General features: G+C 44.6%; 1 protein-coding gene across 5 annotated transcripts; it reads right to left on the bottom strand.

The window, feature by feature from the left end:
- Window positions 1-117: 117 nt before the first annotated feature.
- Window positions 118-25,635, bottom strand: LOC104603977 (Glycosyl hydrolase superfamily protein). 5 transcript variants are annotated; one of them, XM_088901646.1, is made up of 10 exons: window positions 25,620-25,635; window positions 11,928-12,366; window positions 11,716-11,789; window positions 6,896-6,976; window positions 6,724-6,808; window positions 5,788-5,885; window positions 5,248-5,335; window positions 1,944-2,298; window positions 1,584-1,808; window positions 129-391 (listed from the first exon to the last, which is right to left on the bottom strand). In XM_088901646.1, exons 2-10 carry the CDS (start codon window positions 12,195-12,197, stop codon window positions 147-149), a joined length of 1,521 nt encoding a protein of 506 aa, XP_088757772.1. In that variant the 5' UTR covers window positions 12,198-12,366; window positions 25,620-25,635; the 3' UTR covers window positions 129-146. The 5 variants fall into 5 exon arrangements, with proteins under 5 accessions (XP_088757774.1, XP_088757772.1, XP_088757771.1 ...); XM_088901645.1 differs by lacking the exon at window positions 25,620-25,635 and having other exon boundaries at window positions 11,928-12,507; XM_088901647.1 differs by lacking the exons at window positions 129-391; window positions 25,620-25,635 and adding an exon at window positions 1,458-1,498 and having other exon boundaries at window positions 11,928-12,496.
- Between the last annotated feature and the right edge of the window lie 823 nt (window positions 25,636-26,458).

Here is a 26,458-nt window from a genome sequence, read left to right as displayed (position 1 = left end):
CTAGTTCTACCTAATCCTGATTTATTGACAACCCTAAATTAGACTAGGGCCCACTGTAGTTATTTATTATTCAAAATAATATAATTATAGTTATTTTATTTAAAAAATATAACCTAATTTATTATTGTATATCCAAATGGCATTTTCTATTTTGCCCGTGCAAGGGCTTCCCTACCAGTAAGAGAACTAAAGCAAAATAAAATCGGAGGCAAAAAGACAAAAACGTAACAGAACTTGCATTCTTTGCACTCCCATGCACTTGTACCGGTGCATTGCATTGTAATGGTTAAAGTATCGATATACTCAGATACTTCAAAGCAAATATAGAGCCATAAAAAGCATTGATGCTCCGTTTTACAACTTCCACAGTTCCACTGAAATCGCTTCACACCTGCCACCATTATAACATTATTAAGCTTTGCCAAATATCCCTATTTCCTTGTATTCAGCGTATCGCCAATCGCGAGGCATTACCAACAAATATCATTGGCGCTTAACCTTCTTATTGAAGATTCAACTGGTTTTTTCTTGCCTTTAGACAAGAATCAAATTGCCAATAACCATGTAGTTTAGGTGTTCAGTGAGGGTGTCAAGGACCAATTTTTTCAACACGACATATTGGATTGAGTTGGATTAAGCCAATATATGGTCCATTGCTATAAGATGAGAATATAGGTAACAGTGGACTGGGTTTGAGTTGAAACCAATCTAAATTAAAACGAATTTGAACAGATTAAATGGTCTAGACATTGAATTGGACGGTCCAAAATATTCATTGAATTGGATTTTGTAATTGACACCCCTAGACTGTTCAGTTGGCAATTTGGCATCCCTTCATTTCAGGAGGCACGAGTTTCAACCCTGAAGAAGGCAGGTAACGCAGGTCCTCTGTTGTGATTGCCAATGGGGTCTCAGTGCATCCCCACTACCCTAACCCCACTAACCCTGCTAACTAGGGGTGCCAATTGGACTGGATTTGGTCCAATCCAATCCAGTCCAATGTGAGTCCATTACAAATGGACCTGGTCCATCCAGTCCAATGAATATTTTGGACCGGTCCAATGACTGTCCAATCTGTTCAAATTCCTGTTAATTTAGATTAATTTCAACTCAAACCTGGTCCATTGACACCTATGTTTTTATCTTTTATCACTGGATCAGATATTGGCTCAATCCAACATAAATTCATTATGGACGGACCAGGTCTAATCCAATATGTCATATTGGTCCGTCCAGTCCGTCCAAATTCAATGTCTTATTGGTCCGTCCAATCCGTGCAAATGGATTTTGATTTGGACAGAGTCCAACCCAAAACCGATCCATTGACACCCCTACTGCTAACCAGGTCTAGTGTACAGCACCTTGCCCCCATAGGGCCAAAGCTGCATCACACTAAGGAAAAAAAAAAGGTACCAAAATCAAAAGTTCGCCCTCAAGAGACACCAGTCACACCACGCTTGGGAGTCTTCAAGATATTCTCAAACTAAGAACTGAAAGGCTACATAAATGAAATTCACATAATTATGTTCAAAAGAAAAAAAAAAAAGAATGAGATTAGAGAAGATCGAAAAAATAATCCAAACCTTGCCCAATTTCCCAAATTGAAATGCCAGCCCCCCATGCATGAGCCTCCTCCAGCCTCAAGGAGATTGATTTCAAGGATGGGTAGAACACAGCATGCCTAATTCCGCGGTTATCAGTGTAAATAAACAGGTGCTCATCACTGTTGTCCTCCCACCGCAACATCGGCCTGTGCTTCTCCAATAAAGACATGTATTCCCTCCCAGTGATAGCTCCACCACCTGAGCCTGCAACATCAACGGCATAGGGCATTTAATGAGCTATGAAAGCTCCCAGTGTCTTTTTAAGAAGTGATGTACGATAAGCATGTCAATTGATTGCACCTACTGATTAACCACAATCCTGGTCAACAAGTCACATACCTTCTGAAAGCACAAAATCATTTCCATAGAAGTTGATGCCAAGGAATATCTTGTGGGCTAGGCCCTTTTCACTTGTGCCGGTAGCACCTATAAGCAACTTTAGGGTGGAACGGATCCAGCTCAAAGGAGCATTTGGACCAGGGTTATAAGGACCTGAGAAGTCATATGTCATGAGGGAGAAACCATCTACAGCATTGCTCAAGTTTTGAAGATCGTCAGGGCCAAAATCATGTTCTTGGAGGTTCTCTGAATGTGGTGGACCTATAACGTAAACCAGCTGAAGATGATATTCTGGGTTCCTGTCTGAGCTCACTGAGTGCAATTCTTGTCCAAGCTTTTTGATGAACTGCAATGCCTGAACTTGTATACCAAGAACAGCCCATTAAAATGACAAACTAATATAAGAAAAGAGGAAAACGAACCTTGACCACTTGACAAACAAAAATTCTTTTCCATGTGCTTAATGGGGGTAGCAAAGCCAGATTTTCCACTAAAGAGACAATTCACATGAAAATAACACAAGTGTAAGGCAACTGGAAGCATTTAAAAGCCCTGTAATATGCAAATGATTAATAAATGGTAATGTCACACAGCAGAAGCACACATAGACACAGATCAGACACTAATATATTGGAAAACTTAAAGATATGAAAGAAGGAAATGTTAATTCTAGTGATTATCAAAAACGAAAAAAAAAAAGAAATGTTAAATCCAGTAGCAACATTGTAGCGGTTAAGACAAAGGCATGGCCATGGCCGAAGAAGATGATACACAAGGAGAAGCCACCACAACAAACACAAAAATAGGCAGCAAATGTCCACAAGGAGGAAATAAATGTGAGCACTGGGGCCTCCTTGAGCCTACGTTAAGCTGAATTTAGTAGGAAAACAAAAAGGAAAGGAATGTAAGAAAGACACGTGGTGGAATTTCAGAACAAAAATGTCTTCGCTTTCACAACTTCAAATTATAAACATAATCACACTTTTTTTTGATAAGTAACAGTCACACTTAAAGACTACAGTTTCTAGAAGGAACTAACCTACTAGGTATTGTAGCCAAGTAACTATCAAGGTACTTGATAGTTGATAGTTAGCAGCCTTAGGGGCCATTTGACAATAGCTGATATGCCTGAACTGAGAAGCTTATTGCTTTGTCCTTTAGGCTGTGTTTGGTTGCAATGCAAATGAAGTAAATTAAGACATGAAGCAGAATAAAGTAAAATCCAAAACAAAATTAAACAAGAATTTGCACTTTTTTACATTTGCACTCCCATGCATTTGTACTAGTGCAAATAAATTTGCACTGCAACAAAAAACAGCCTTAGTAAAAGTTTTTAAGGAGGCTGTGGACTCTTAATGGCCGAAACTGAAGCGTAGATTACTACACCCTTGAACATTCTATTATTTAATTATTTATCTATATTTATATCTATATTACTATTAAAAATAAGAATGAGAATGTGGAACTTTTGTTTGACTAAAATACCACAATTTTTGAATTTGGTTGCTTTCTAATTGTAAGGACAAAAATGTAATTTGAACAGCCATTTTTCTTCTCATTTAAACCCTGCCCATTAAGTCTTATATTTAAGGTATTAACTCCCATTTACATTCATTGAATCATATTCTTGACTAGAATACCCCTATTTTTGAATTTGGTCCCCCCTAATTGTGAAGGCACAAAACATAATTTGAACTAGGGGTGAGCAGTATTCGGTTAAAACCGAAAAACCGAACCAAAAATTTCGGTTTTGTTTTTTTCAGTTCGGTTTTTTCGATTTTTGGTCAATTTGGTTTTGGTTTTTAGAATTAGAAATTCAGTTAACCGAATTAACCAAACTTTCTATTATTATATATAATATATAATACATAATATGTAAGATATAATAATGTAATATGTAATATATAAAGAATAATATATTATATATTTATATATTTATATAATAAAATGAAATTCAATTTTATAATATATAACATATAATATATATTATATGTTATAATATATATATATAATAGAGTATATATTATTAAAATTTGGTTTTAATTGAACTAACCGAAAATTTTGGTTTTGGTTGTTTTCGTTTTTCTATAATTTGGTTTTGATTTCAGTTTTTATTTTTTTAGTTCAGTTTTTAAAATTTCGGTTTATTCGGTTCGGTTTTTAGCCGAATAAACTGAATGCTCACCCCTAATTTGAACCACTACATTTCTCCTCATTCAATTCCCTCTCATTAAGTCTTATATTTAGGATGTTAGCTCTCATTCTTTCATTGAATCCTATATTAATTAACCATATTAAAAGAAAAATAAGTGTGACAAAAAATAATTGTTTTTATTGATGATAGAAATAAAATACAAATTTAAAACCAATGCAATGGAGTTGTTTTCCTATTTGGTGGTAGGTAACAATTCAACCTTTTTGGGTCAAATGTGTAAACCCCTAATGTCATAATTAAATAATAATAATAATAATAATAATAATAATAATAATAATAATAATAATAATAATAATTAAAAAAATGAAAACACACAAAAGTATAAAAATAGAAAATATGCAGAAAACATTTGGCTGGGCAGCTGCACATCTATAATATCGCATGTTCATCATATTAAACAAAAATAAGTGTGACAAAAAAGAATAATTTTTATAGACAGAGAAATATAAAAAAATTGTAGAAAATTTTGGAAAATATTATTTACTATAATCATCAGCATCATAAAAAACTGTCTTGTGCAAAGCACACACACACTTACTAGTCCATTAAAAGACAAAGCAAAATATGTCATTCAATTTCGACGCTTCAAATGGCCCCTTAATGATTTTTGCAGTTCCCAGGCAATAATTATCTGGAATTAACTCTTCCTAGGTTTAATCTGCATTTCCACAGTAAATACTTTCTCAATCTCATTTATAGCATTTCCTAGAAGATTTTGGAATTCGTTATAGTTTATGTCACTTATAAACCAAAAAGAAGTAAGCTCATTGCAGCTAAGCGCAACTTTTAAAGGAAAGCCGAAAACAACAGAATATCTGCAACCCCAGGAGTTGGCCTCAGCTTACCAGTCTCCAAGGCCCCATCCCAGTGTGCTTGGCCCACATTATTGAATTTGCTAAGAGTCAAGAACCCATAGACAAGGAGGTTCATGACTTCATTTTTTTGGCTATTCTTGATCCTGTAAGCAAAGCTTCTATTTCTTTACTCATAATTTGCTTTTAAAATCAAACAATAAAAAAAGCAGTTAGTCCTACAAGCATCATGCTAACACTTAATTAGTTAGCTTTCATTACAGAAAGTTGTAATTACCTTACTCCGCATATCAGGATCATGCAAGACACCATAAGCTGCCCACCTTGACCAGGATTCTAGTACGATACCATCGTATCCCATCTCTCTATATATCAAGCAGTGAATGCACGAGAAAAGATCAGCAACAAATTAAAATTCAGGTACAAAGACAGATTCAAGTGAAGTTACAGCATAATGCGTACAACCATAGAATATTAGGTAATATGAAACCCTCAGAAAGGATGTTTCCATATCTTTTGCATGCATGCAACGAGTTTAATACAGGAATGTGGCCTGCCTCTTAATACATGTTTGTTATTATATATACTCATAAAAATACAACAAAGCATATTCATTATATAAGGAGATAGAAATAACAGAAAATGAAGGGAAAACAGATAAATAGAGATGTATGATAACAGTGTATCCATGGCCATGGATCCCAGATTTGTCTTAGACCATGGGTTTCTGTAAAAAAAAAAAAGTACCCCTTATCCTAAAATTTCCTGGAAAAGAAGAGATGAAACTGGAAGTGTAGAAACATAGAAGAAGGCTTACTTGCACTCTGTTACAATAAGATCAATAGCTTTGTTCCATTGCTTCTTCTTTCTAAGCAGTTCCTTGGGAAATGCTTCTAGAACAAATCTAGGTAGGACCTATTAATTAAGATGATACCAACCACATAAGGCTAGCCGATCCATATAATGAGCATGCAGAATAAAGGAGACTGAAATTAAGTTGTAGAACAGGATATGTGATGCAGGAAACTCTTATGAAAGTCCTATCTATTGATGACAAATTTCTAACATGACAACAAATTGAATATGCAAAAAACTACTGAATGCTGAAGTTCTGATTCTGAACAAGCCAAGAAATTTTAGAATAGAGAAATACTTAATGATGTATTTAAAGTGCAATAATCTCAATACATCTAAAAGTATTTAAAAGAAAGAATCAATAATATACTCAACCCAGCTTTAATCCCAACTATTTGGGGTCAGCTACATGAATCCTTCCCCACCATTCTGCTCTATCAAGAGCCATTATACAGTATCCATGTATTGCATAAAACTATCCAGGATTCATTGTCATAATGGATTGACTAAAAGTTTTTATGTCAGCAGTCAACCTGACACAACCCTCCTCCCTATCTAGGATTAGAACCAACAGTGTAAAACAAGCTAAAACCAGAGAATCTTGAAAATGATTTACATAAACATAGTCATACATGCTTACATAAATATTTTGAAGAATAAATGCAATGATCTCAAATAACAACATGATGATATTTATCTTGCATGGTTTTTAACTACAATGCCTTGCAAAACTTCCATTTCACAATAGGAACTAAATTCTTTATCTGTTTGACTTTAAAACAGCCAGTTTTATTTCAGCAGCATGCTAAATGGTTGTATTTCCAGTTCCCATTAAATATTATGGATATTGTTTTTCTACCACAGAATTTCAAGGAAGATGTCAGGATAACAATTATACCAGAGCATGTCTGTTCACTCTAAGCTCAGAAATCCATCCCAAATCAGCATTATGACGTCCCTCCAGAACTAACTGGGTGCCTTCACTTTAGTTGGAAAAGCTAAAAATCACTAAGAATTTTAACAAACAACAGAAGTAACTAAAATGAGACATCATGCACCTTTAACCATACCTCTTTAAATCATACCATACAGGTGATATGTGTGTAAGCTTAGAGTTGAATCTCTTTGCCAATTCATAGCCTTTGGAATTCCTGAAGATTACAGAAAACCAAGAAACATACCTTAATTGTTGCCTTCACCATGTCGGATATTCAAAATATGAACAATGCTACCCTTTTTAGAAATGAGAAACAAAAGACTATCCATAAAGACTTTTTGAAGAAGTGGAAGCCTTCAGTTCTGTGCATTCAGGAAACAAAGATGGAGGCAATGTCCAATGAGGTGGTCCGATCATTGTGGGGGGATGGGGACTGCGAATGGGAGGCAATTCCTGCAGTGGGCACAGCTGGGATCTGTTAATTGTTTGGGATCCTTCCTTTCACTCGATCCAGGGAGTGGTAAAGGGATTGTTTTCAGTGTCTTTGCTGTTCCAATCTGTTGACTGTAATTTCAGGTGGGTTATGACTGGGGTGTATGGGCCAACAGAGGATAGAAGTAGAGGGGACCTGTGGGCTGAGTTAGACGGGATAAGAGAGAGGTGGGATTTCCCTTGAGTAATTGGGGGGGATTTTAATACAGTCAGATTTTCCTCGGAGAAGAGGGGCAGTAATAGTAGATGTAGGGGTAGACAAGGTTTCTCACAGTTTCTGAGAAGATGGGAGTTAGTGGATTTACCTTTATTGGGGGCAAGATATACCTGGACAAACAATCAGGAGGATCCTGTGTTAGAGAAGTTGGACAGATTCATAATTTCCATTGACTTGGAGGATAGCTTCCCTAATCTATCCCAAGAAGCATTGCCCCATCCTATCTCAGATCACTCACCAATCCTTTTGGACTGTAAAGGTTTAGTCACCATATGAAATCCACCTTTCAGGTTTGAACACTTGTGGTTGGAAGAGGAAGGCTTCATGGATCAGATTAGAAGGTGGTGGGAGGAATACTCAGTAACTGGAACAGCAAGTCATGTTTTCTGTAAGAAGTTCTCCTATGTAAAGGCTGAATTGAAACGATGGAAGAGGCAGGTCTTTAAGGGGGTAGAAAGGAGAAGACAGGATCTCCTAAAGGAAATAGTGGAGGTGGATAGGGCGGAGGAAGAGAGGAGTGTCTCGGTAGAGGAGAGACAGAAGAGGGAAAGGGCAAAACTTGACTATGACAAATTATGTTTCCAAGAAGAAATTAAATGGAGATAACACTCCAGATGTCTGTGGTTAAAACAAGGAGATAAATACACCGCTCTCTTCAATAAAATGGCAAATGGCAGAAGGAGAACTAATTCTATTAAGAGGCTGGAGGAAGGGGGGGAGGTGATTGAAGGGGAAGAAAGGATCAGACAAACAGAAACTAATTATTTCAAAGATCTCTATAAAGAAGGGTGGACAAGAAGACAAAAGCTGGATGGGCTATCTTTCAAGAGTCTTTCTCAGCTGGAGGCTAGCCAACTGGAAGTAGCGTTCTCAGAAGAGGAAGTAAGAGCCGCAATTGAGGAAATGGAAGGTGACAAAGCACCAGGTCCAGATAGATTCACAATGGAATTTTTTTTAAAAGAAGTTGGAGTTTCATAAAAGAGGACCTAATGAAAGTTTTCCAGGAGTTCCATCAGATTGGGGCATTCGAAAGAAGTCTAAACTTTAATTTTTAGCTTTAATTCCCAAGAAGAAAGGGGGCGGTGGGCTTGAAAGATTTCAGACCAATAAGCCTTGTTAGTAGCATCTATAAAGTGGTGGAAAAGGTGTTAGCTAAAAGAATGAGAGGGGTGATGGGAAAGGCGTACGACCATGTAAATTGGGAGTTTTTGGAGTGCATGCTAAAAAGGTTCAACTTTGGGAGGAGGTGGAGGAATTGGATAAAGGTGTGTGTAACAACAGCCAGCTTCTCTATATTGCTAAACGGTGTTTCAGGCAGATTTCAGAGCTCAAGGGGTTTAAGGCAAGGGGACCCCCTCTCTCCCTTGCTATTTATTTGTGTCTCGGAAGCCCTAAATATGATGGTGAATAAGACAGTAGAAGGAGGATTACTTGAAGGCTTCAAGGTGAGTCAAGGAGTGGAGGTAGCACTGCTGCAGTATGCTGATGATACTCTCTTTGTCAATGCGACAGAAAATCAAGTGAAAAAAATCAGAATGATTTTGATTTGGTTTGAAGTGGTCTCTGGCCTGAAAGTCAATATGCATAAGAGTGAGCTAATGGCAATGGGGAACAGTCCAAACTTGGAAGTATTGGCCAATATTGTAGGCTGCAAGGTTGGAAAATTGCCAACAAAGTACTTGGGGATGCCGCTTGGGGAAAAGTGTACTTCTAAGAAGATTTGGGACTTGGTGATGGAAAGAATGGAAAGGAAACTTACCTCTTGGAAATCGAGGTATCTTTCAAAGGGGGGGAAACTTACACTATTAAAAAGTGTTTTGCCTTCTCTTCCTACCTACTTGTTGTCTCTCTTCTTTATTCCAGCTAGTGCGGCTAAGAAGTTGGAGAAGACAATGAGAGATTTTCTTTGGCAGGGAGGGAAGGACGAGTTTAAATTCCATTTAGTCAGTTGGAGCAAAGCTTGTAAATCTAGAAAGGCGAAGGGACTTGGGTTTAAGGAATGTGAGAAAGTTTAATTTGGCTTGTCTTGGGAAATGGTATTGGAGGTGGAATGAGCAGACTACAAGTCAATGGAGAAAAGTAAGAGGCTAAGTATTGTTCAAGGAACTCAAATTGGGACCCAGGGGAATCAAATTTAACTTATGGGTGTGCATTCTGGAAGGGTATTCAGAAGTCAGAGGAGGCTTTCAGACAAGGTTTAAGAATGGAAGTAGGAGATGGTTCAAGAGTTAGATTTTGGAAGGAGGTCTGGTGCAGGGATCAACCTCTTAAGGACAGATTTCCAATCCTATTGCCACCAACAAGGAGTGTTTGGTGTCAGAGGTGTTTTCTCAGGTTGGAGGGGCAGGTGTGTGGTGCCCCAGTTTTAGAAGGAACCTGAATGATTGGGAAGTGGAGCAATGGGAGGAGTTGATGCAGATCCTGAGCATGATAAGGGTGGATACAAGTTTCCACCCTGTGCAGGGAGGAGGAAGATAATTTTCCCGAAGACCTCATTTGGAGGATGGTGGCTCCTCTAAAAGTTTCCTTTTGTCTATGGGTGACGGCATTAGGGAAGTGCTTAACAGCTGACAATTTGAAAAAGAGAGGGTGGGTAGTAGAACCAAGTAGATGTGTCCTATGTGGCAACAACTCTGAAAAGTTGGAGCATCTCTTCTGCACTGCAGATTTAGTTGGGTGATTTGGATGAAAATGTTAGAGGTTTTTGGAGTTCAGTTGTGCCTCCCAAGGAATGTATTGGATCTGCTACGGGGTTGGGTTCTAAGGGGTCTGTCGAGAAGAGGTAAGATTGTATGGAAGGTGCTGCCAGCGTTGGTGGTGTGGTCAATCTGGTCGGAAAGAAACAAGAGACTCTTTGAAAATCAGTTGAGATCAGAGGAGGAAGTCTTAAAAAGCATTTGGGGAAGGTTACACTCCTGGGTGGCAATGCACAAACTGTTCAAGAATTGCCCTTAGAGTTCTTTTTTGGAGTTTTGAAATCTTTTTGTATGATGTTCTTTTTTGGTTTTTCTGAGTTGTACAAAGCTTTGCCTTGCTCAGTTCCTCAGTGGGCAAGGCCGGATCTTTTTTCAGTCTTCTGTTAATGAAATACTTTACCTTTTCTCTCAAAAAAAGAAAAAAAAGACTATCCATAAAGATAATTAACCTGCACACAGGGGTCATGGAGTACAATGTTACTAGTTCCATCTGGAAGCCCATAGCAAGAATTCACCACCCCAACAAATTGATTAATCAGTACAATAATCCTATATAAAACAGAAAACTTGACAATTTCAAAAAAAAAAAAATAAATAAATAATACCATCGAAAAAGTCAGCAAATGATTTTGGGAAAAACATATGGGAGATTTCAGCTCATCTCTGGATGGTAGTTCATAGCAGTTAGTTTATAGTACATAGAGGCCGCTCTGTTCCTGGTTAGCCAGTAATGTTTAAGAAGAACAAAAAAAGAAGCAAAAAGTTCCTTTTTCAGTTTGTTGCAAGACTGTCATGAATATTTGAAACTTTTCCTTTAAGTTGATGAAATTGATTGTTCTCCATCAAGATGTGGAAGACTTGTTTTCCAGTAAAAGTTTTTCTTTTCTCTACCCCTTGCAAATTCTATTTTCTGGTACATTTTTTCGGTATAAAACAATGCTCTTTCCAGGACTGCAGAGCGTAAATGGCATATGGAGGTTTATGATTGTTTAACACCATGCCTCAGACCTTAGTAGAGCTGTGTCGTCAGCAGTCTCTGTTACTTTTTTATGAGATGATAAACATAAGGCAACTTATTCCGTTAAACTAAAAGAAATGCAAGTTCCCCAAAGGATTCTACTCTGCCACGTTATGAATATGAAAGAAAATATAGCTAAATTTTATAAGTTAGAGATAGAATAAATAAACTTCAAAATAGTGTTATGCTCAAATAGGCAGACCATCGTTAATCGACTTAGTCGATGCTTAGTCGTCCTAGGCGACTGCACCATGGTTATCGACTGAGCAGTTAAGCTCTGAAAATTAATCAAACTAGCTGCAAATGAACAATAACAACAATTATCAATCTTCATTCCTCAAACCGCCCTGCTCCCACCACATTCCCCCATAAACGAAAACTGAAATTACATATTCGAAAAAATAAAGAGCTTAAAATGGATATAATCATATAACGGAGGGCAAATAATTGTTCAGATTCAATCAGAGCAATTGAATGATCGTTTTCGTCCTTTTTTTTTATTTTGATTAAAGCTGGTAAATGATGCATACCACGGAGTGACATAGGCTAGTACAGGGTACTTAAAGTGCCGATAAGACGTATTTTCTGAGACCTTCAAATTTTCCTGAAAATCTTGGAGAAGCAGGGGAAACAAAATCAGAATTTGCAGTGAAAAGCAAAATAATTATATCCAAAATAAAAATACAATGGAGGCGGTGAAATTAAAGAGAAGGATGAAATTGAGAAAAAAAAAATTACTTACAGCGAGGATTTCTTGGTAATTGACGTTTGTTCGAACGAGGCCTCTGTCGTAGACAGAAAGGAGCTCGTTCGTCGAACGTGGATTAGATTTTATGCGGTATAGTGTTAGCGATATGATCAGAATGAGGATGGAGAAGAAGACTAAGGCGACGAACTTGCGACGGTCGGGGTGGCGTTGGGAAGCAGCGCCTCCAGTTTGATCCTCTTGAACCTCCGGCTGGACCCTATTTCGACGACGGTCCCGATCGGCCGTAACTCGCCTCTTGGCCATATGTTCAGCGATCCAAAGTCGGAGCTAAGCAATCAGACAATGTCTTCTTTGATAAAGAAAACAACTACAAGTTTGTGCAAGCAGAAGGAATCAAGGAATCCTTCCTTTGTTTCGTTAAAACCTGCGAGCTGGGATCCGATGCCGATCATCTGAACACTGAACACTGAAACTGAAACGCAAAATGAGTCGCGATGGAGTCCACTAGAAGACGACGGTCAGGATTGGAACTGTTGTTAAAATCGTTAGATTGGAATCTTTTAATATCCTTACTCGGCGAGAAATGCTGCTAAAACACGAGCCTTTGCGGCTCTTGTACTCTTCATCAGTTTCAGATTGGAATCTTTTCCAATCTTGCATTGGGAATATCTCTTCATAAAATAAACATATAAGTATGAAAATATGGTCAATGCAAGACAGTAAAAACTGCTCGAATGGGCTTTGCCCCTGACTGAAGCCGAAATCGATGATAATGGGCCGGGCCATGGCGAGATGTATTCTTACTAATAATTTCCGTAAAAGCATTTTGAACTGCCCGTCCCGGCCGGGCCGGCCCAGCCCTCATTCTGGGCTTGACGATATTGGGCCGGGCATCTAGGCTTGTCAATATAAGTTAACAAAATCATTTTTCTAGAAAAGTAAAAGGTATATATGTGTAGGGATGCAACTCGGATTGACCCATCATTGTATATTATTATGACAAAATCCTAACTCGAATCCACCTAAATTGCATCCCTATATGAGAAGAGCATGGGCCAATAAAACCCTCTCTCTGGTGAATTTTGGTAAGTATCAATTGATAGGTTATTTCTTTTATGATACTAGTTGACTAGTTATAAGTTTTTTTTAGATATTATGACTTTTTAGATAATATTAATAAATTTGTATATATACTAATATATATATATATACACAAACATGTAGTGAAGAAATTTTCTCCTTATGTTAAATTTTTTATTTTTTTTATTCTACGTTATTTTAATTCCAATGAATCACCTTTCTCAACCTATAATTTGTTTTGGCCACGTCCCATGACTTTCTTAAGTCATGCTTGATCACAATTTGAAGAGTTTTATCACGTCAAGCATCCTACATCGTGTGCAACTAGAACTCCCACTATTCTTTCTTCATTTTAGAGTAAAACAAAAATGCAGATTTCACATATCTTTGCAACTCAAAAAATTATTGGGAGTGTTTTGGACGAAAAGGAGTTCACATATCATCGTGAAGGAGAGAGCGTTTTGGACCAAGAGGAGACGGAACTACACTCCTCGAGACAAAAAAAAAAAACAGGGGCAGAACTCACTAATTAAGTCGTCTTCCTTTCCTTTTTTTCCTAAAACCAGGAGTAGAACTAGAAACACATTATTTTGGCAGAGAAAACACTGTTTTTTCAGGCGTGAACAAGCTTTTACTCTTGAATCCGGGTACTTTTTCTCCATCTTTTTAAGTTCATTGTATAGTGCGAAGACTATTTACAATCGGGTGATGTTGCCCCATTTGTTTGGAAACTGGTCAAAAATTTGTTTGGAAACCCTCTATTTACAATCGGGTGAGGAAGACAATGGGAAATGGGTTGACGCTGACCCATTTCCAATTAATGTATAGTGGGTTGATGTCGACCCATTTTCGATAATTTGTCATCACCAATCTGTGCGCCACCCATTTTTGGATATTGATGCTTTAGCATATTAAAGCATACATATTATGACTGTGAGACAAAGACCCCATTGTACTATGACTGTGAGACAAAGACCCCATTCTTTTAGCTTTCCATTAAAATCCACCGTTATAATATTTTTTAATCTCCACACTACCCTTATAATAAAAAAACATTGTTCATCTTCCCTGACTTCACAATACACCAATAGGATGGAAAAGGCAGCAATGAGGATGGAGTGCTGGTTTGGTATGTGGAAAACTCCTCCAATCCAAACCAGCTAGCATTTGGTTGACGGAATTGGCCTCAGGGTTGCTGTTAATTCACTTCTTGGAGTTCGTTGGTGGAATGTCCCTGAAAAGGCAGAACTTTTTTTCCAAAATGACGAGGCATGTGACATCTGCAAACGATGGCAAGGAATCCAGAACTTTTATCACTATTCAAACTGATCCATTTCCATGCAAAAAAAAACACCCGAAGTGATTTTGGTACCGATTGTTGAGATTTTGCTGGTGATCAGAGACCTTTCATAGAGAAATTGAGCGACTAGATTGAGAATGACAAGGAAGCAGAGGTTGAACTTGAAGCATTTCATCAGATTAGTGATGATGAAGAGAACCCCAAAAAACTCAACTACGGTGGGATTTTGATAAAAAGAGGCATGGGCTTTGTTTTTCTAAAGGCAAGTTTTAAGTCTTACAAAGAACTAAAGAAATCTAGTAAAACTAGTTTTGTAATTTTTGAAACCAAGGCAAGTTTTAAGTCTTACAAAGAACTAAAGAAGTTGAGAGTGAAAATGCAACGAAAACACAGAAACCACTAAAGGAAGATTTCAAATTAATTACCAAATTCAATTCAAGAGAATTCTCCCTTTCACCTCCAAATTAGAACCCAAATTCTCAAATGAAAACGTAGAGGAAAAGTGATGATGCACAATCTGGCCGGTCTTAGCTGTCGATGATCTTGCCTCTGAACTGAGTAACAGGGACCTGAAACGGGAGGAGAAGAGAAGCTCCGGGGAGAACCCGGCGTAAGGGCTCCGAAGCTCAAGTTAGAATCCTTCAAAGGCAAGAATAGCCAGATAGCGCGAAAGTTAGCATACCTCGTTCCTGGGGGTAGAAGCCTTTTATAACCACCTCGCGCACTCACTTCTAGGCCTCCGTTAGGTCGGTCATGATTTCTTCTGAACTCCTGCCAGTTCGGGTGTCATTTCCTCTGGCCGGATAGAACCGCCACTGTTCCTTTTGTCGGAGCCGTCTCTGCGGCTAGTGACGACGGTTGCAGGTGGCGGTGGCAGGAAGCCGTTTGAAATGCGGCTGTCAGGCGTCAAATCCCAAATCAGTCAGGTGCGTCGCCCTTGGATACGGACGTCCTTGGTGTCGGGTACATTTGGCTGGCCTGGTGCTTTGGAAGTGAAGTGTTGGAGTGGCGAGCGAGGTTCCTTGAGTTCGGTTTGGAGTTTTCCGAGCTGCCATGGGCCAGCTTGGATCAGCTTTGTGGGGCTTGGGGCCCAGTATAGTTCGTGCTCCTTGTAGGGAGCTCGGGTTCTCGGTAGGGAGCTCGCTCTTAATAGGGAGCTCGGACTCCCAGTAGGGAGCTTGTTCTTAATAGGGAGCTCGGACCCTTAACAGGGAGCTCGCTCTTAACAGGGAGCTCGGGCTCCTAGCAGGGAGCTCGGGCTCCTAATAGGGAGCTCGGATTTAGGGAGCTCGGGCTCCTAGTAGGGAGCTTGTTCTTAATAGGGAGCTCGGACTCCTAGTACCGAGCTCGGACTTAGGGAGCTCGGGTTTCCGGGAGCTCGGACCTTTGACAGGGAGCTCGCTCTTAACAAGGAGCTCGGACTAAGTACAGCGGTCTGGAGTCCGGGCTCGGTAGTGAGTTTGGACTTGCTTATGATGTTCGCTTTGGGTGCTCTACTGTCCCGAGCTGCTTGCCTTTGCCACGTGTTGGGCGATCACAAGGTCGGGCCAAATTTCCCTTCATCAATTGCCCCCCACTCCCTGCGACAATGGTCCCGTCTTGGCGCGGGGAGTTTGCAAGGTAGCAGAAGGGTTTTGGTCCGTGCTGAGCGCGCTTGCTCTAATTTGATTTTCAAAAAAGGGTGCGCGTTTGGGAGTCGTGACGGCAGTTGTTCGGGAGTTGCGCTGCAGACGCTTTTATTGCGAGGAGACGTGCGCCGTTACCCCGTCAGTTTCGGGAAGACGTGTGCCGACACCTGTCCTATGACAAGACGTGCGCGACGTTCCGTCAGTTTTGGAAAGACGTGCGCTGATTGGTCTTGGAAGACGTGCGGCTTAGCGCGGCTGTGGGCCGTTGGATTGGCTTCAATCTGGGTCGTCGCTTTCCGTATGCTGTGGATATAAATAGTGCGCAGGGGGGGCCCCGTCCTTGCTACTGCTGTACATCTTGAGCTCACGCCTTAAGTTTCAGCTCGCGTCCCAGGTTTTCTTGCTTGTTCGAGTTCTCGCGGTCTGCTTCAGTCTTCTTCCCGGGTGAGTGTTTTTGGAATCCCATTCCGTTTCACAATGTCTGGTTTGGAGGGTTCAGACTGTTCAAGCGGGTCTGATGTGGGTTCTACGAACCAGTTTGCGTCCCACGGTAGTTCAAGTGAGCCCGATGTAGGTCCTGAGGAAGGGGTCGGGCCTACCACCCGAGGTGCCTCGGGTAGGTCGGCGTCCACCTCCCGTCGTGGTCGGGTTGTAGATCAGTTCGGCCCTTCGACTATGACGCTTGAGGAACTTCAAACCCTCGTAGACTACTACAATTTGCCCAGTGAGTACGGTTACTTTATCCCTACGGGCAGTTTTCCTTGGGAACACGGTCCTGATGAGATGGTGATTTTCCGGGAACAGCTCGCCGCGGGGCTGCGACTGCCCTTCCACCCTCTTCTTGTCGAGGTCCTAAACCACTTCGGTGTGACGGTTGGCCAGCTTCACCCGAACTCTATTAGAAACTTAGTGGGAACGATCTCCTTATTTTGCGACGAGAACTTCCCTCTGGATCTGGAGATTTTTTCTTCTATCTTAATGTTGAAAAAGCAAGTGGGTCCCCTTCCTGGGCGTAGGCGGGCATACTACCTGTCCCCTCGCCCGGGCTTCAAGCTCTTACATGGACTCCCCAATAAGGTCCCGGCATGGAAGCGGGACTATTTGGGGTGCGAAGTGCGATGGGGTGGCCGTTTCAGACCGGCTGGGGGGTGGCCGCTCCTGATTCCGGCATCACACTTGATGAGGAGACGGCGAAGGGCCTCCGGCAATGGGCGCGGCTTGGGCTGGATTGCCAATGGTATCTGACGGAGGCCAAGCTTATTGCTGCGGACCTGAGTTCGGGTAGGTTCTTTCCCTAGTGATCTTGTCTTGCTCTTCTTTTACGTCTTACTGATGTCGAACTCCTTTTCGCAGGTACAATGGATTCTCGAGGGACCTGAGGTGGGCATTTGTTCGAGGGCATGAAGAGGAGAAAGCGGGTGGCCAAGCAAGCTCGCGCCGAGCCATCCCGAGCTGCGGAGCCCGAGGTGCAGGATTATCCGGCAGAGGAGCCCGAGATGGTTACTCCTATGCAGGGGCCGGCGGGGGCTCCTTATGCCGAAACCACACACACGGGGGCTCCCGCCTACTCCGAGTCCGCTCATATGCGAGCTGGGCCGTCGGGCTCGGAGGCCCCGGGGGACTTCAGGAGCGTGCTGTCGCCTGTTCATGCTCTTCAACGGAGTAAGGAGGCGATGTTTCCTGAGGAAGTTGCGGCGTGGACCGAGCTCCCTCTCACCAAGTGGCCTGCCGTGCCGTTACTCATGCCATGGTGGTAAGTGATCCCTTCTTTAGAGCTCGACTTCTATTCTTTTATTCTTTTATTCATTTCTCTAATCTCGTTTTCCTTTGATAGGTGAACTCCTCCATTCACGCCTTGGCGAACCAGGTGGAGAAGTGCTCGCGGCAGGCGTGAGCTGCCGAGGAGAATGCTCGTGCTGCTGATGCTGCTGCTCGCCGTGCGCGGTCTGGGCAGGCGAGGTCTCAGAGGGATGCCGAGGCCATGGGAGTGGTGGTGCAGCGCATGGCGGAAATGAAGCTGGACCTGGAGCACCAGGTCGAGTATCTTCAGGAGGATATCAGGGAGAGGACTCAGATCTTCTCTCAAGGCATCGAAGACGCGAAGAAGAAGGCTGTCAGCGATTACATTACTTCGCCGGATTTCGATGACCTGATGGTAGACTCCTACAGGAGGGGTTTCAAGCTAAGTCGGTGGATGATCCGGAACACGTACCCCGACCTCGATACCAGTGCCATATCCATTTCGCGCATCACTCCGGAGATGGCTAATGCTGCGGATGCCAAACCAGACTCCGAGGGGGAGGCAGGTCCTTCGGGCGTTGTCGGAGAGGCTTCTGATAACGATGAAGTAGCCCCGGGCTTGTCAAATGAGATGAAATGAAATGTCTCCTCTTTTTTTTTTATGTACACATCTGTTTTGAAATGAAATGTCTTTTTGTTCATGTACTAGTGTCTTCGAGCTATATTTTTTGCCGAACTGACCCTTTTGGTCCTTCAGTTCGTTTTATGAAATGACTTCGACGTACTCGCCTTGGTGGCCTATAGATAGTACCTTCTCAAGTTGACAACGTTCCATGCTCGGGGTACTTGTTTCCCTTCTAGGGTTCCGAGCTCGTACGCTCCCCCACCGAGTGTTTTCATTACTCTGTAGGGTCCTTCCCAGTTTGGTCCAAGTTTCCCTACGCCAGGTTCGGGCACCATGACCTTACGGAGAACCAGGTCGCCGACGCGGAAGTTCCACTTTTTTACTCGCGCGTTGTAGTACTAAGCTACCTTTTGTTAGTAAGCCGCAGTTCGGATGTGCGCGAGGTCTCTCACTTCGTCCAGTAGGTCGAGGTTGGTGCGTAACTCGCCCACGTTTGTCTGTTCGTCGTACGCTTCTAGTCGCAACGTAGGCACTTCGATTTTCACTGGGATCACTGCTTCGGTGCCATAGGTGAGGTTAAAGGGGGTCTCACCCGTGGCGGTCTTTTCCGTGGTTCGGTGTGCCCATAAAACACTCGGTAGTTCGTCTGCCCACAAACCTTTGGCTCGGTCCAATCGCGCTTTCAGTCCGCGGAGGATGGCTCTGTTCATTACTTCTGTTTGGCCATTTGCCTGCGGGTGTGCGACCGATGTGAAGTTCTGACTAATTCCCATACTTCGGCACCATTCTTGGAACTTGATGTCTTCGAACCGTTTGCCATTGTCGGAGATCAGTACCCGAGGTAGCCCGAAGCGACATACGATGTTCTTCCAAAAGAAGTTTTGTATGTTTCGGGCCGTAACTATTGCCAGGGGTTCGGCTTCAATCCACTTTGTGAAATAATCTACTGCCACCACTAGGAATTTTCTCCCGCCTGTCGCTGGTGGGAATGGCCCCAGGAGGTCGATGCCCCATTGAGCGAAGGGCCATGGACTGGTGAGGTATTTGAGGTCGGCAACGGACTGATGGTGGATAATGGCATGCTTCTGACACTTGCCGCATTTTCTGACGAGCTCGATTGCCTCTGTCTTCATCATTGGCCAGTAGTATCCTTGTCGAAGTGCCTTTTGGGCGACGGCTCTGCCCCCCAGGTGTCCGCCACACAAGCCTTCGTGGATGTCGCGGAGTACCAGCTCGGCTTCGGCTGGGCGCAAGCATCGCAGATAGGGGAGCGTGTAGGATCGTCGGTACAACCGTTCGTCTATCATGACGTATTTGGCTGCCTGGCGCTGCACCCTCTTGGCTGTGTTGCGGTCCACGGGGAGGGTTCCGTCTAACAGGAAGCTCGCGAGTGGGTCGATCCAGCTCGGCTCTGCTTCGGTGACGGGAGCGACCTCTTCTGCCCCACTGAGAATGCTGGGCCGAGGCAAGTCCTCTATGTACACGGTTCTCCTGGCGTTGTGGCTCGTGCTAGCCAGTCGGGACAGGGCGTCGGCCTCAGCATTCTCTGACCTCGGGATTTGCTTGATGAAGTGTGATTGGAAATTGAGCAGAGCTTCCTTTACTTTTGCTAAGTACGCAATCATAGTGAGTTCGCGTGCTTCGTACTCGCCTGTAACTTGGTTGACCACGAGCTGGGAATCATTGCAGATAACCATGTGCTTTGCTCCGACCTTGCGCGCTAGGTTTAGCCCGGCTATCTGTGCCTCGTACTCCGCCTCGTTGTTGGATGCCGCGAACTCAAAGCATAGTGCGTATTCTAGTTTTGTTCTGCCTGGGCCGCGTAGCACTATTCCAGCCCCGCTGCCTTGTTGGTTCGAGGAGCCATCTACGTGAAGGATCCAGGGCTCATCATCCCAGTTCGCGCTTGGTCTAACCAGGAGGGAAGCCACGCTGGCTGCTACTTCACGGGGTTCGGACTCGTTTGGCTTGGGAGCTCCGAGTTCGCCCGAACTGGGGACCTCGGGCTCGACCAGCTCAGGGGCTTCGGGGTTGAACGTGCACTCTGCGATAAAATCCGCCAAGGCTTGGGCCTTGATGGCAGTTCTTGGCTTGTACTGGAGATCGTACTCGCTGAGTTCGATGGACCACTTCGTCAGCCGGCCGGAAACCTCGGGTTTGAGTAAAACTTGCCTCAGAGGTTTGTCGATCAGGACGATGACGGTGTGGGCCTGGAAGTACGGGCGAAGTTTCCGTGCTGCTACCACCAGGGCGTACGCTAGCTTTTCTATTTGCGGGTACCTTGTCTCTGCTCCCTGCAAGATTTTACTAACATAATATATGGGTCGCTGGACCCGGTCTGCCTCCTTTACTAGTACCGAACTGACCACCTCGTCGCTAGCCGAGAGGTATAGCTCTAACACTTCACCTTCCTCGGGCCGAGCTAAGGTTGGCACATTGGCGAGGTAGCCTTTTAGCTCGTCAAACGCGAGCTGACAGTCTTGGGTCCATTCGAACCCTTTGCCTTTGATTGCTTTGAAGAAGGGTAGGCAGCGATCTGCCGACTTGGACATGAAGTGGATTAGGGCGGCTATGCGGCCGTTTAGCCTTTGGACTTCTTTTATTTTTCGAGGTGGTCTCATATCTAGGATGGCTTGTATTTTGTCTGGGTTGGCCTCGATGCCACGTTGATGGACAACGTAGCCCAGGAATTTGCCCGAGGTGACGCCAAAGACACATTTGTTGGGGTTTAATTTCATGTTATACTGACGCAGGATCTGGAAGACAGAATCCAAGTCTTGTATTAATTCTTGTGAAAACTGTGTTTTGACGACCATGTCGTCTACATAGCACTCTATCTTCGTGCCGATCAGGGGCCGAAACAGCCTATTTACAAGTCTTTGGAAGGTCGCCCCGGCGTTTTTCAACCCGAAGGGCATGACCTTGTAACAGTATAGACCGAACTCGGTTATGAAGCTCGTTTTCTCCTCGTCGGATTGATCCATCCGGATTTGGTTGTAGCCTGAGTAGGCATCCAGGAAGCTTAGCAATTCATGTCCCGAGGTCGCGTCCACTAGACGGTCGATCCTAGGAAGGGGGAAGCAGTCTTTCGGGCAAGCTCGGTTCAGGTCGGTGTAGTCGACGCACATGCACCACTTGCCGTTCGCCTTTTTCACCAGTACAGGGTTGGCCACCCAGCTCGGGTAATGGACTTCCCTTATAAAGTCTGCCGCGAGGAGCTTTTCGACTTCCTCGTCGACCGCTTTCCAGCGCTCTGGGGCTAAGTTCCGTTTCTTCTGTCTAACGGGTCTGACTAAAGGGTCAGTGTTAAGTTTGTGAGTTATAAGACTAGGGTCAATACCGGGCATATCGGCCGCGGACCATGCAAAAACATCTAAATTTTGGAGTAAAAAACTTACCAGTTCGGTCCATAGGGGTTCCTTGACAAAAGCACCAATCTGGAGTGCGCGAGCTGGGTCCGTAGGTGAGGTCGGGATCGCGACTGTTTCTTCTGTTGGCGAGGCTCGTTCTTCGCCTTGCTCTGTAGGCCGCTCCAGATCGAGGTCGCCGGCCGGCTTGGACTTGCCCTTTAGGGCGGCGACGTAGCACTTGCGGGACTCGAGCTGGTCGCCCCGCACTACCCCCACAACGAAGTCCGTAGGGAACTTCATTGCCAAATAGTAGGTAGAGACCACCGCCCGCAGGATATGCGTGATTGGCCGTCCTATTATGGCGTTGTAAGGGGAGGGGGTCGCGACCACCCGAAAATCGTGGTTGAGTCTGACCGCACAAGGCCACGTGCTGACTTCCACGGGCACCGTTATCTTTCCAAGGGGCCTGACTTCCTCCCCGCTGAAGCCCACCAGGGGAGTGCTTGCAGGTCTTAGTTCGCTCCTTGGCAACTGTAGCCGATCAAACGCCGACTTGAATAGGATGTCTGCCGAGCTGCCTGAATCTACGAGCACGCGCCTAACTTCGAAGTCGCTGATCCTGAGTTTGACGACAAGTGCGTCGTCGTGAGGGTAGCGAACTCCCCGTGCGTCGTCTTCTGTGAAGAGGATCGGTTCCTCGGTCTTCGGCCTCTTCGGGGGGTTCCACTCCTTGAGGACCACTTCGCGAACTGAGGTCCGAGCTGCCGCTGATGTGCACCCCGCCACCACTGAACCTCCCACAATTACATGGATGGTTCCCCGAACTAGCCTTTCTGCCGGAGGCTGTCGCTGCATCGGTTCGGCGGGCCTGCTGCTAGTCTCCGGGGCGTCTTTTAAGTGTTCGCCCGGCTGATCCGCTTTATTGTTATTATTGTTGTGTTGTACAAAGTTTCTTAAGTATCCGCGACGGATGAGCCCCTCTATCTTGTCTCGAAGGTTATTACATTGCTCGGTACTATGACCGTGGTCCCTATGGAAACTACAATACAAATTTTTGTTTCTTTCGTTCGGATTTCCCTTTAGGCGGGGTGGCCATTTCACGAAGGGGGCGTCCTTGATCGTCATCAGGATCTCGGTCCGCCTCGTGTTCAATGGCGTGTAATCAGTCCGAACTGGCAGGGGAGCTCGGAACGACTGGTTCGGTTTTGGGTCCCGGGCCGGGTTTTTTCGGTCGGCCGAGCTAGAGGGCTCGCCGTCCCTCTTTCTTTTCTCGTTTCCGCCCTCGGTTCTTTGGTTGATCTCCTCCTCCGTCCTCATGAACTTGTCCGCAAGCTTGAGGAACTCGGCCACGGTCGCGGGCTGGTTAGCTACCATGTGCCACTTGAACTCCTTGTGCGTCACCCCTCTTTTTGCTGCGGTGAGCTGCACCGCGGGGTCTAACCGAGGTATCTGTAAGCATGCCTCGTTGAATAGTTTGATGTAGCCCCGTATGGGTTTTCCTTCTCTTTGGACTACTCCGAAGATGCTTTCCTCTGCTCTGGGGCACCGTTTGCTGGTGACAAAGTGTGCAGTGAAGACCTGCACGAACTGAGCCCAACACTTTATCGATCTGGGGGACAGGTTCCTGTACCAAGTGCGGGCTACCCCCTTGAGGGTGGTGGTGAAGGCCACGCACATGCATGATTCGTTGGCTCTGGCGAGGTGCATTTGGGACTGGAAAGCGTCCACGTGGTCGTTGGGGTCGAAGGAGCCGTCATACTTGTCCAGGGGCGGGAGCTTGAAATCTCTAGGCAAGGGGACTGCCAGGAGTTATGAGGCGAGGGGGGAAGGAACTGAGAGAATTGGGGCGACTCCTACCTCGTCCGAGCTCGTCTCGCCTTTGCCTCTGAGCTCGGATAGGACGCGGGTGGTAGTTCGTCGACTTCAACGGCGCCTTCACTACTGAGTGGGCCTTGTACTGGCGCTGCTGGCCTCCGTGTTGCCGAGCTCGATGGGCTCGGAGTGCTGGTAGTCCGCTGCTGCCAGTGCGCCGAATCGGTTTCCCACCAGTGGGGACTCCGGTTTGGAGACCCGAGGTGCTGACCTCGCGGGCGAGGTTCCTGATCCGCCTGCGAGCCGCGAGGCGGGGATGACTTTTCTTTCTCTCCGGCCTGGGGACGAGGCCTGGCTGTTTGGGGGGTTCTGAGGCCTGGAGGCCTTTCCTTGGTGGAGGCGCCCATCCTGTAGAGAGGCCGTTACTGGCTTCGGGGCAGGGTGGCGAGGTGGAAGTAGTGGTTGGTTCGGTGTCAGTTGGGGGAACTGCTGCTGATAGTGGTATTGGGAGAGGTTGTGCAACACTTGGTGCTGGTGAAGCTGGTGTTGCTGGAACTGCTGCATCTGGGCTTGCATTGCCCGCATGCATTGCATTAAGTCGTCCAACCGATTTTGGCTAACTGCCAGGGGGACGGCGGTTGGTTCAGTGAAGGTAGTCTCGATGGGAAGAGGGAAGGGGATGCTTGTGGAAGGAAGGCTTACAGGTGCCACTGCTTGTGGCGTAATCAGATTGGGGATTCCATCCACCGTGAGGGGGATGGTGAACTGCCCAACACACACCACGGGAACTTGGAGCTGTTCCCCGGTGGTGTTTGTCTCTGTGCCGCGTCCGACGTTGCTGGATGAGGCCATGAGTAATGAGTTCTTCAGAGAAGAAGGAAAGGGTATGAAAGTTTTGGAGGGAGGCTTTTTGAAGCGGCTTCCCACAGACGGCGCCAATTGATGATGCACAATCTGGCCGGTCTTAGCTGTCGATGATCTTGCCTCTGAACTGAGTAACAGGGACCTGAAACGGGAGGAGAAGAGAAGCTCCGGGGAGAACCCGGCGTAAGGGCTCCGAAGCTCAAGTTAGAATCCTTCAAAGGCAAGAATAGCCAGATAGCGCGAAAGTTAGCATACCTCGTTCCTGGGGGGTAGAAGCCTTTTATAACCACCTCGCGCACTCACTTCCAGGCCTCCGTCAGGTCGGTCATGATTTCTTCTGAACTCCTGCCAGTTCGGGTGTCATTTCCTCTGGCCAGACAGAACCGCCACTGTTCCTTTTGTCGGAGCCGTCTCTGCGGCTAGTGACGACGGTTGCAGGTGGCAGTGGCAGGAAGCCGTTTGAAATGCGGCTGTCAGGCGTCAGATCCCAAATCAGTCAGGTGCGTCGCCCTTGGATACGAACGTCCTTGGTGTCGGGTACGTTTGGCTGGCCTGGTGCTTTGGAAGTGAAGTGTTGGAGTGGCGAGCGAGGTGGCTTGAGTTCGGTTTGGAGTTTTCCGAGCTGCCACGGGCCAGCTCTGATCAGCTTTGTGGGGCTTGGGGCCCAGTATAGTTCGTGCTCCTTGCAGGGAGCTCGGGTTCTCGGTAGGGAGCTCGCTCTTAATAGGGAGCTCGGACTCCCAGTAGGGAGCTTGTTCTTAATAGGGAGCTCGGACCCTTAACAGGGAGCTCGGGCTCCTAGCAGGGAGCTCGGGCTCCTAGTAGGGAGCTCGGGTTCTTAGGGAGCTCGGGCTCCTAGTAGGGAGCTTGTTCTTAATAGGGAGCTCGGACTCCTAGTACCGAGCTCGGACTTAGGGAGCTCGTGTTTCAGGGAGCTCAGACCTTTGATAGGGAGCTCGCTCTTAACAAGGAGCTCGGACTAAGTACAGCGGACTGGAGTCCGAGCTCGGTAGTGAGTTTGGACTTGCTTCCGATGTTCGCTTTGGGTGCTCTACTGTCCCGAGCTGCTTGCCTTTGCCACGTGTCGGGCGATCGCGAGGTCGGGCCAAATTTCCCTTCATCAAAAAGGCAAAAGGATAATCAAATAACGAAAACAAGCTTAAGTAATTCAACAGATCTCGAGCCTCGGAAGCAAATCACAAAGTCCAAGAATTCAAATTCAAAGAACTCAACCAAAAATAATGTTAACTAGAAACCGAAACAAACACATAGTATTATAATTAAGAAAGAAACTTCAAAGCTAACGAATCAATCAAGAAATTTTACCTGAACTGTAACTAGCTGGACTCGAGCATCAGTGGTGACGATCGCAGACGCAGCAACACTTATAGTGTCCATGGTGTTATTGACGCCCCTCATGTCTCCTCTCGTTGATCAAAACTACCCTAATTTTATCCAAAAGCAATAGTTCTTCTCTCGCCAATAATGACCCTAAATCTAGCTACCCTGGTTCTTACGACTCCGGTAAAACCATAACTTCCAGAGCAAGAAAGAACTCAATCACGGTAATTCGAATATCATACCAAAACCAACAAAAGACAAAAACAGAGAGAGAGAGAGAGGAGAAACAAGTAAGGAACATTAATCTATAAAAGAACTAGAAAAGATCAAAGCAATCTCAGTCTTGACTCGTTGATGTCAAACACGCAATAACTTGGATTTGCAATTAACTATTGAGCTAGAAAGCTGATTTATAGAAAAAGCCCTTCATTAGACTCCTAATTTCTTGTTGTAGCCTACAGAATGTAACTGCCGAATTCACAAAGGTATTCCTAGAAGAAACAACAATAATTAATAGCAACTCTGAGGCCAATTCCGTCAACCAATTGTTGGTTGGTTTGGATTGGAGGAGTTTTTCACATACCAAACCAAACCAGCACTCCATCCTCGTCACTGCCTTTTGTTTTTGATATTATAAAGGTAGTATAGAGATTAAAAAATATTATTAGCGGTGGATTTTAACGGAAAACAAAGTACAGGGGGGTCTTTATCGCAAAACAAAGTACAAGGGGTCTTTGTCACAGACCCCATAGTACAGGGCAGTCTTTGTAATTTACCCTTATATATTTATTAATAATTATTATTTTTTTAACACTTACTATTAA

Source organism: Nelumbo nucifera, chromosome 3, assembly GCF_055504915.1.
Source record: "Nelumbo nucifera cultivar China Antique chromosome 3, China Antique-T2T, whole genome shotgun sequence".
In the NCBI taxonomy this organism is placed as follows: Eukaryota; Viridiplantae; Streptophyta; class Magnoliopsida; order Proteales; family Nelumbonaceae; genus Nelumbo; species Nelumbo nucifera.
This window is presented reverse-complemented; position numbering and strand designations above follow the sequence as displayed.

Coding starts and splice junctions, on each gene's coding strand:
- LOC104603977 (XM_088901646.1), bottom strand. CDS start 12,197: ATGGCCAAGAGGCGAGTTACGGCCGATCGGGACCGTCGTCGAAATAGG. Junction 6,977..11,715: donor CTAGCCTATGTCACTCCGTG/GTATGCATCATT, acceptor TGTAATCTTCAG/GAATTCCAAAGGCTATGAAT. Junction 392..1,583: donor AATTTGGGAAATTGGGCAAG/GTTTGGATTATT, acceptor TAATGGTGGCAG/GTGTGAAGCGATTTCAGTGG.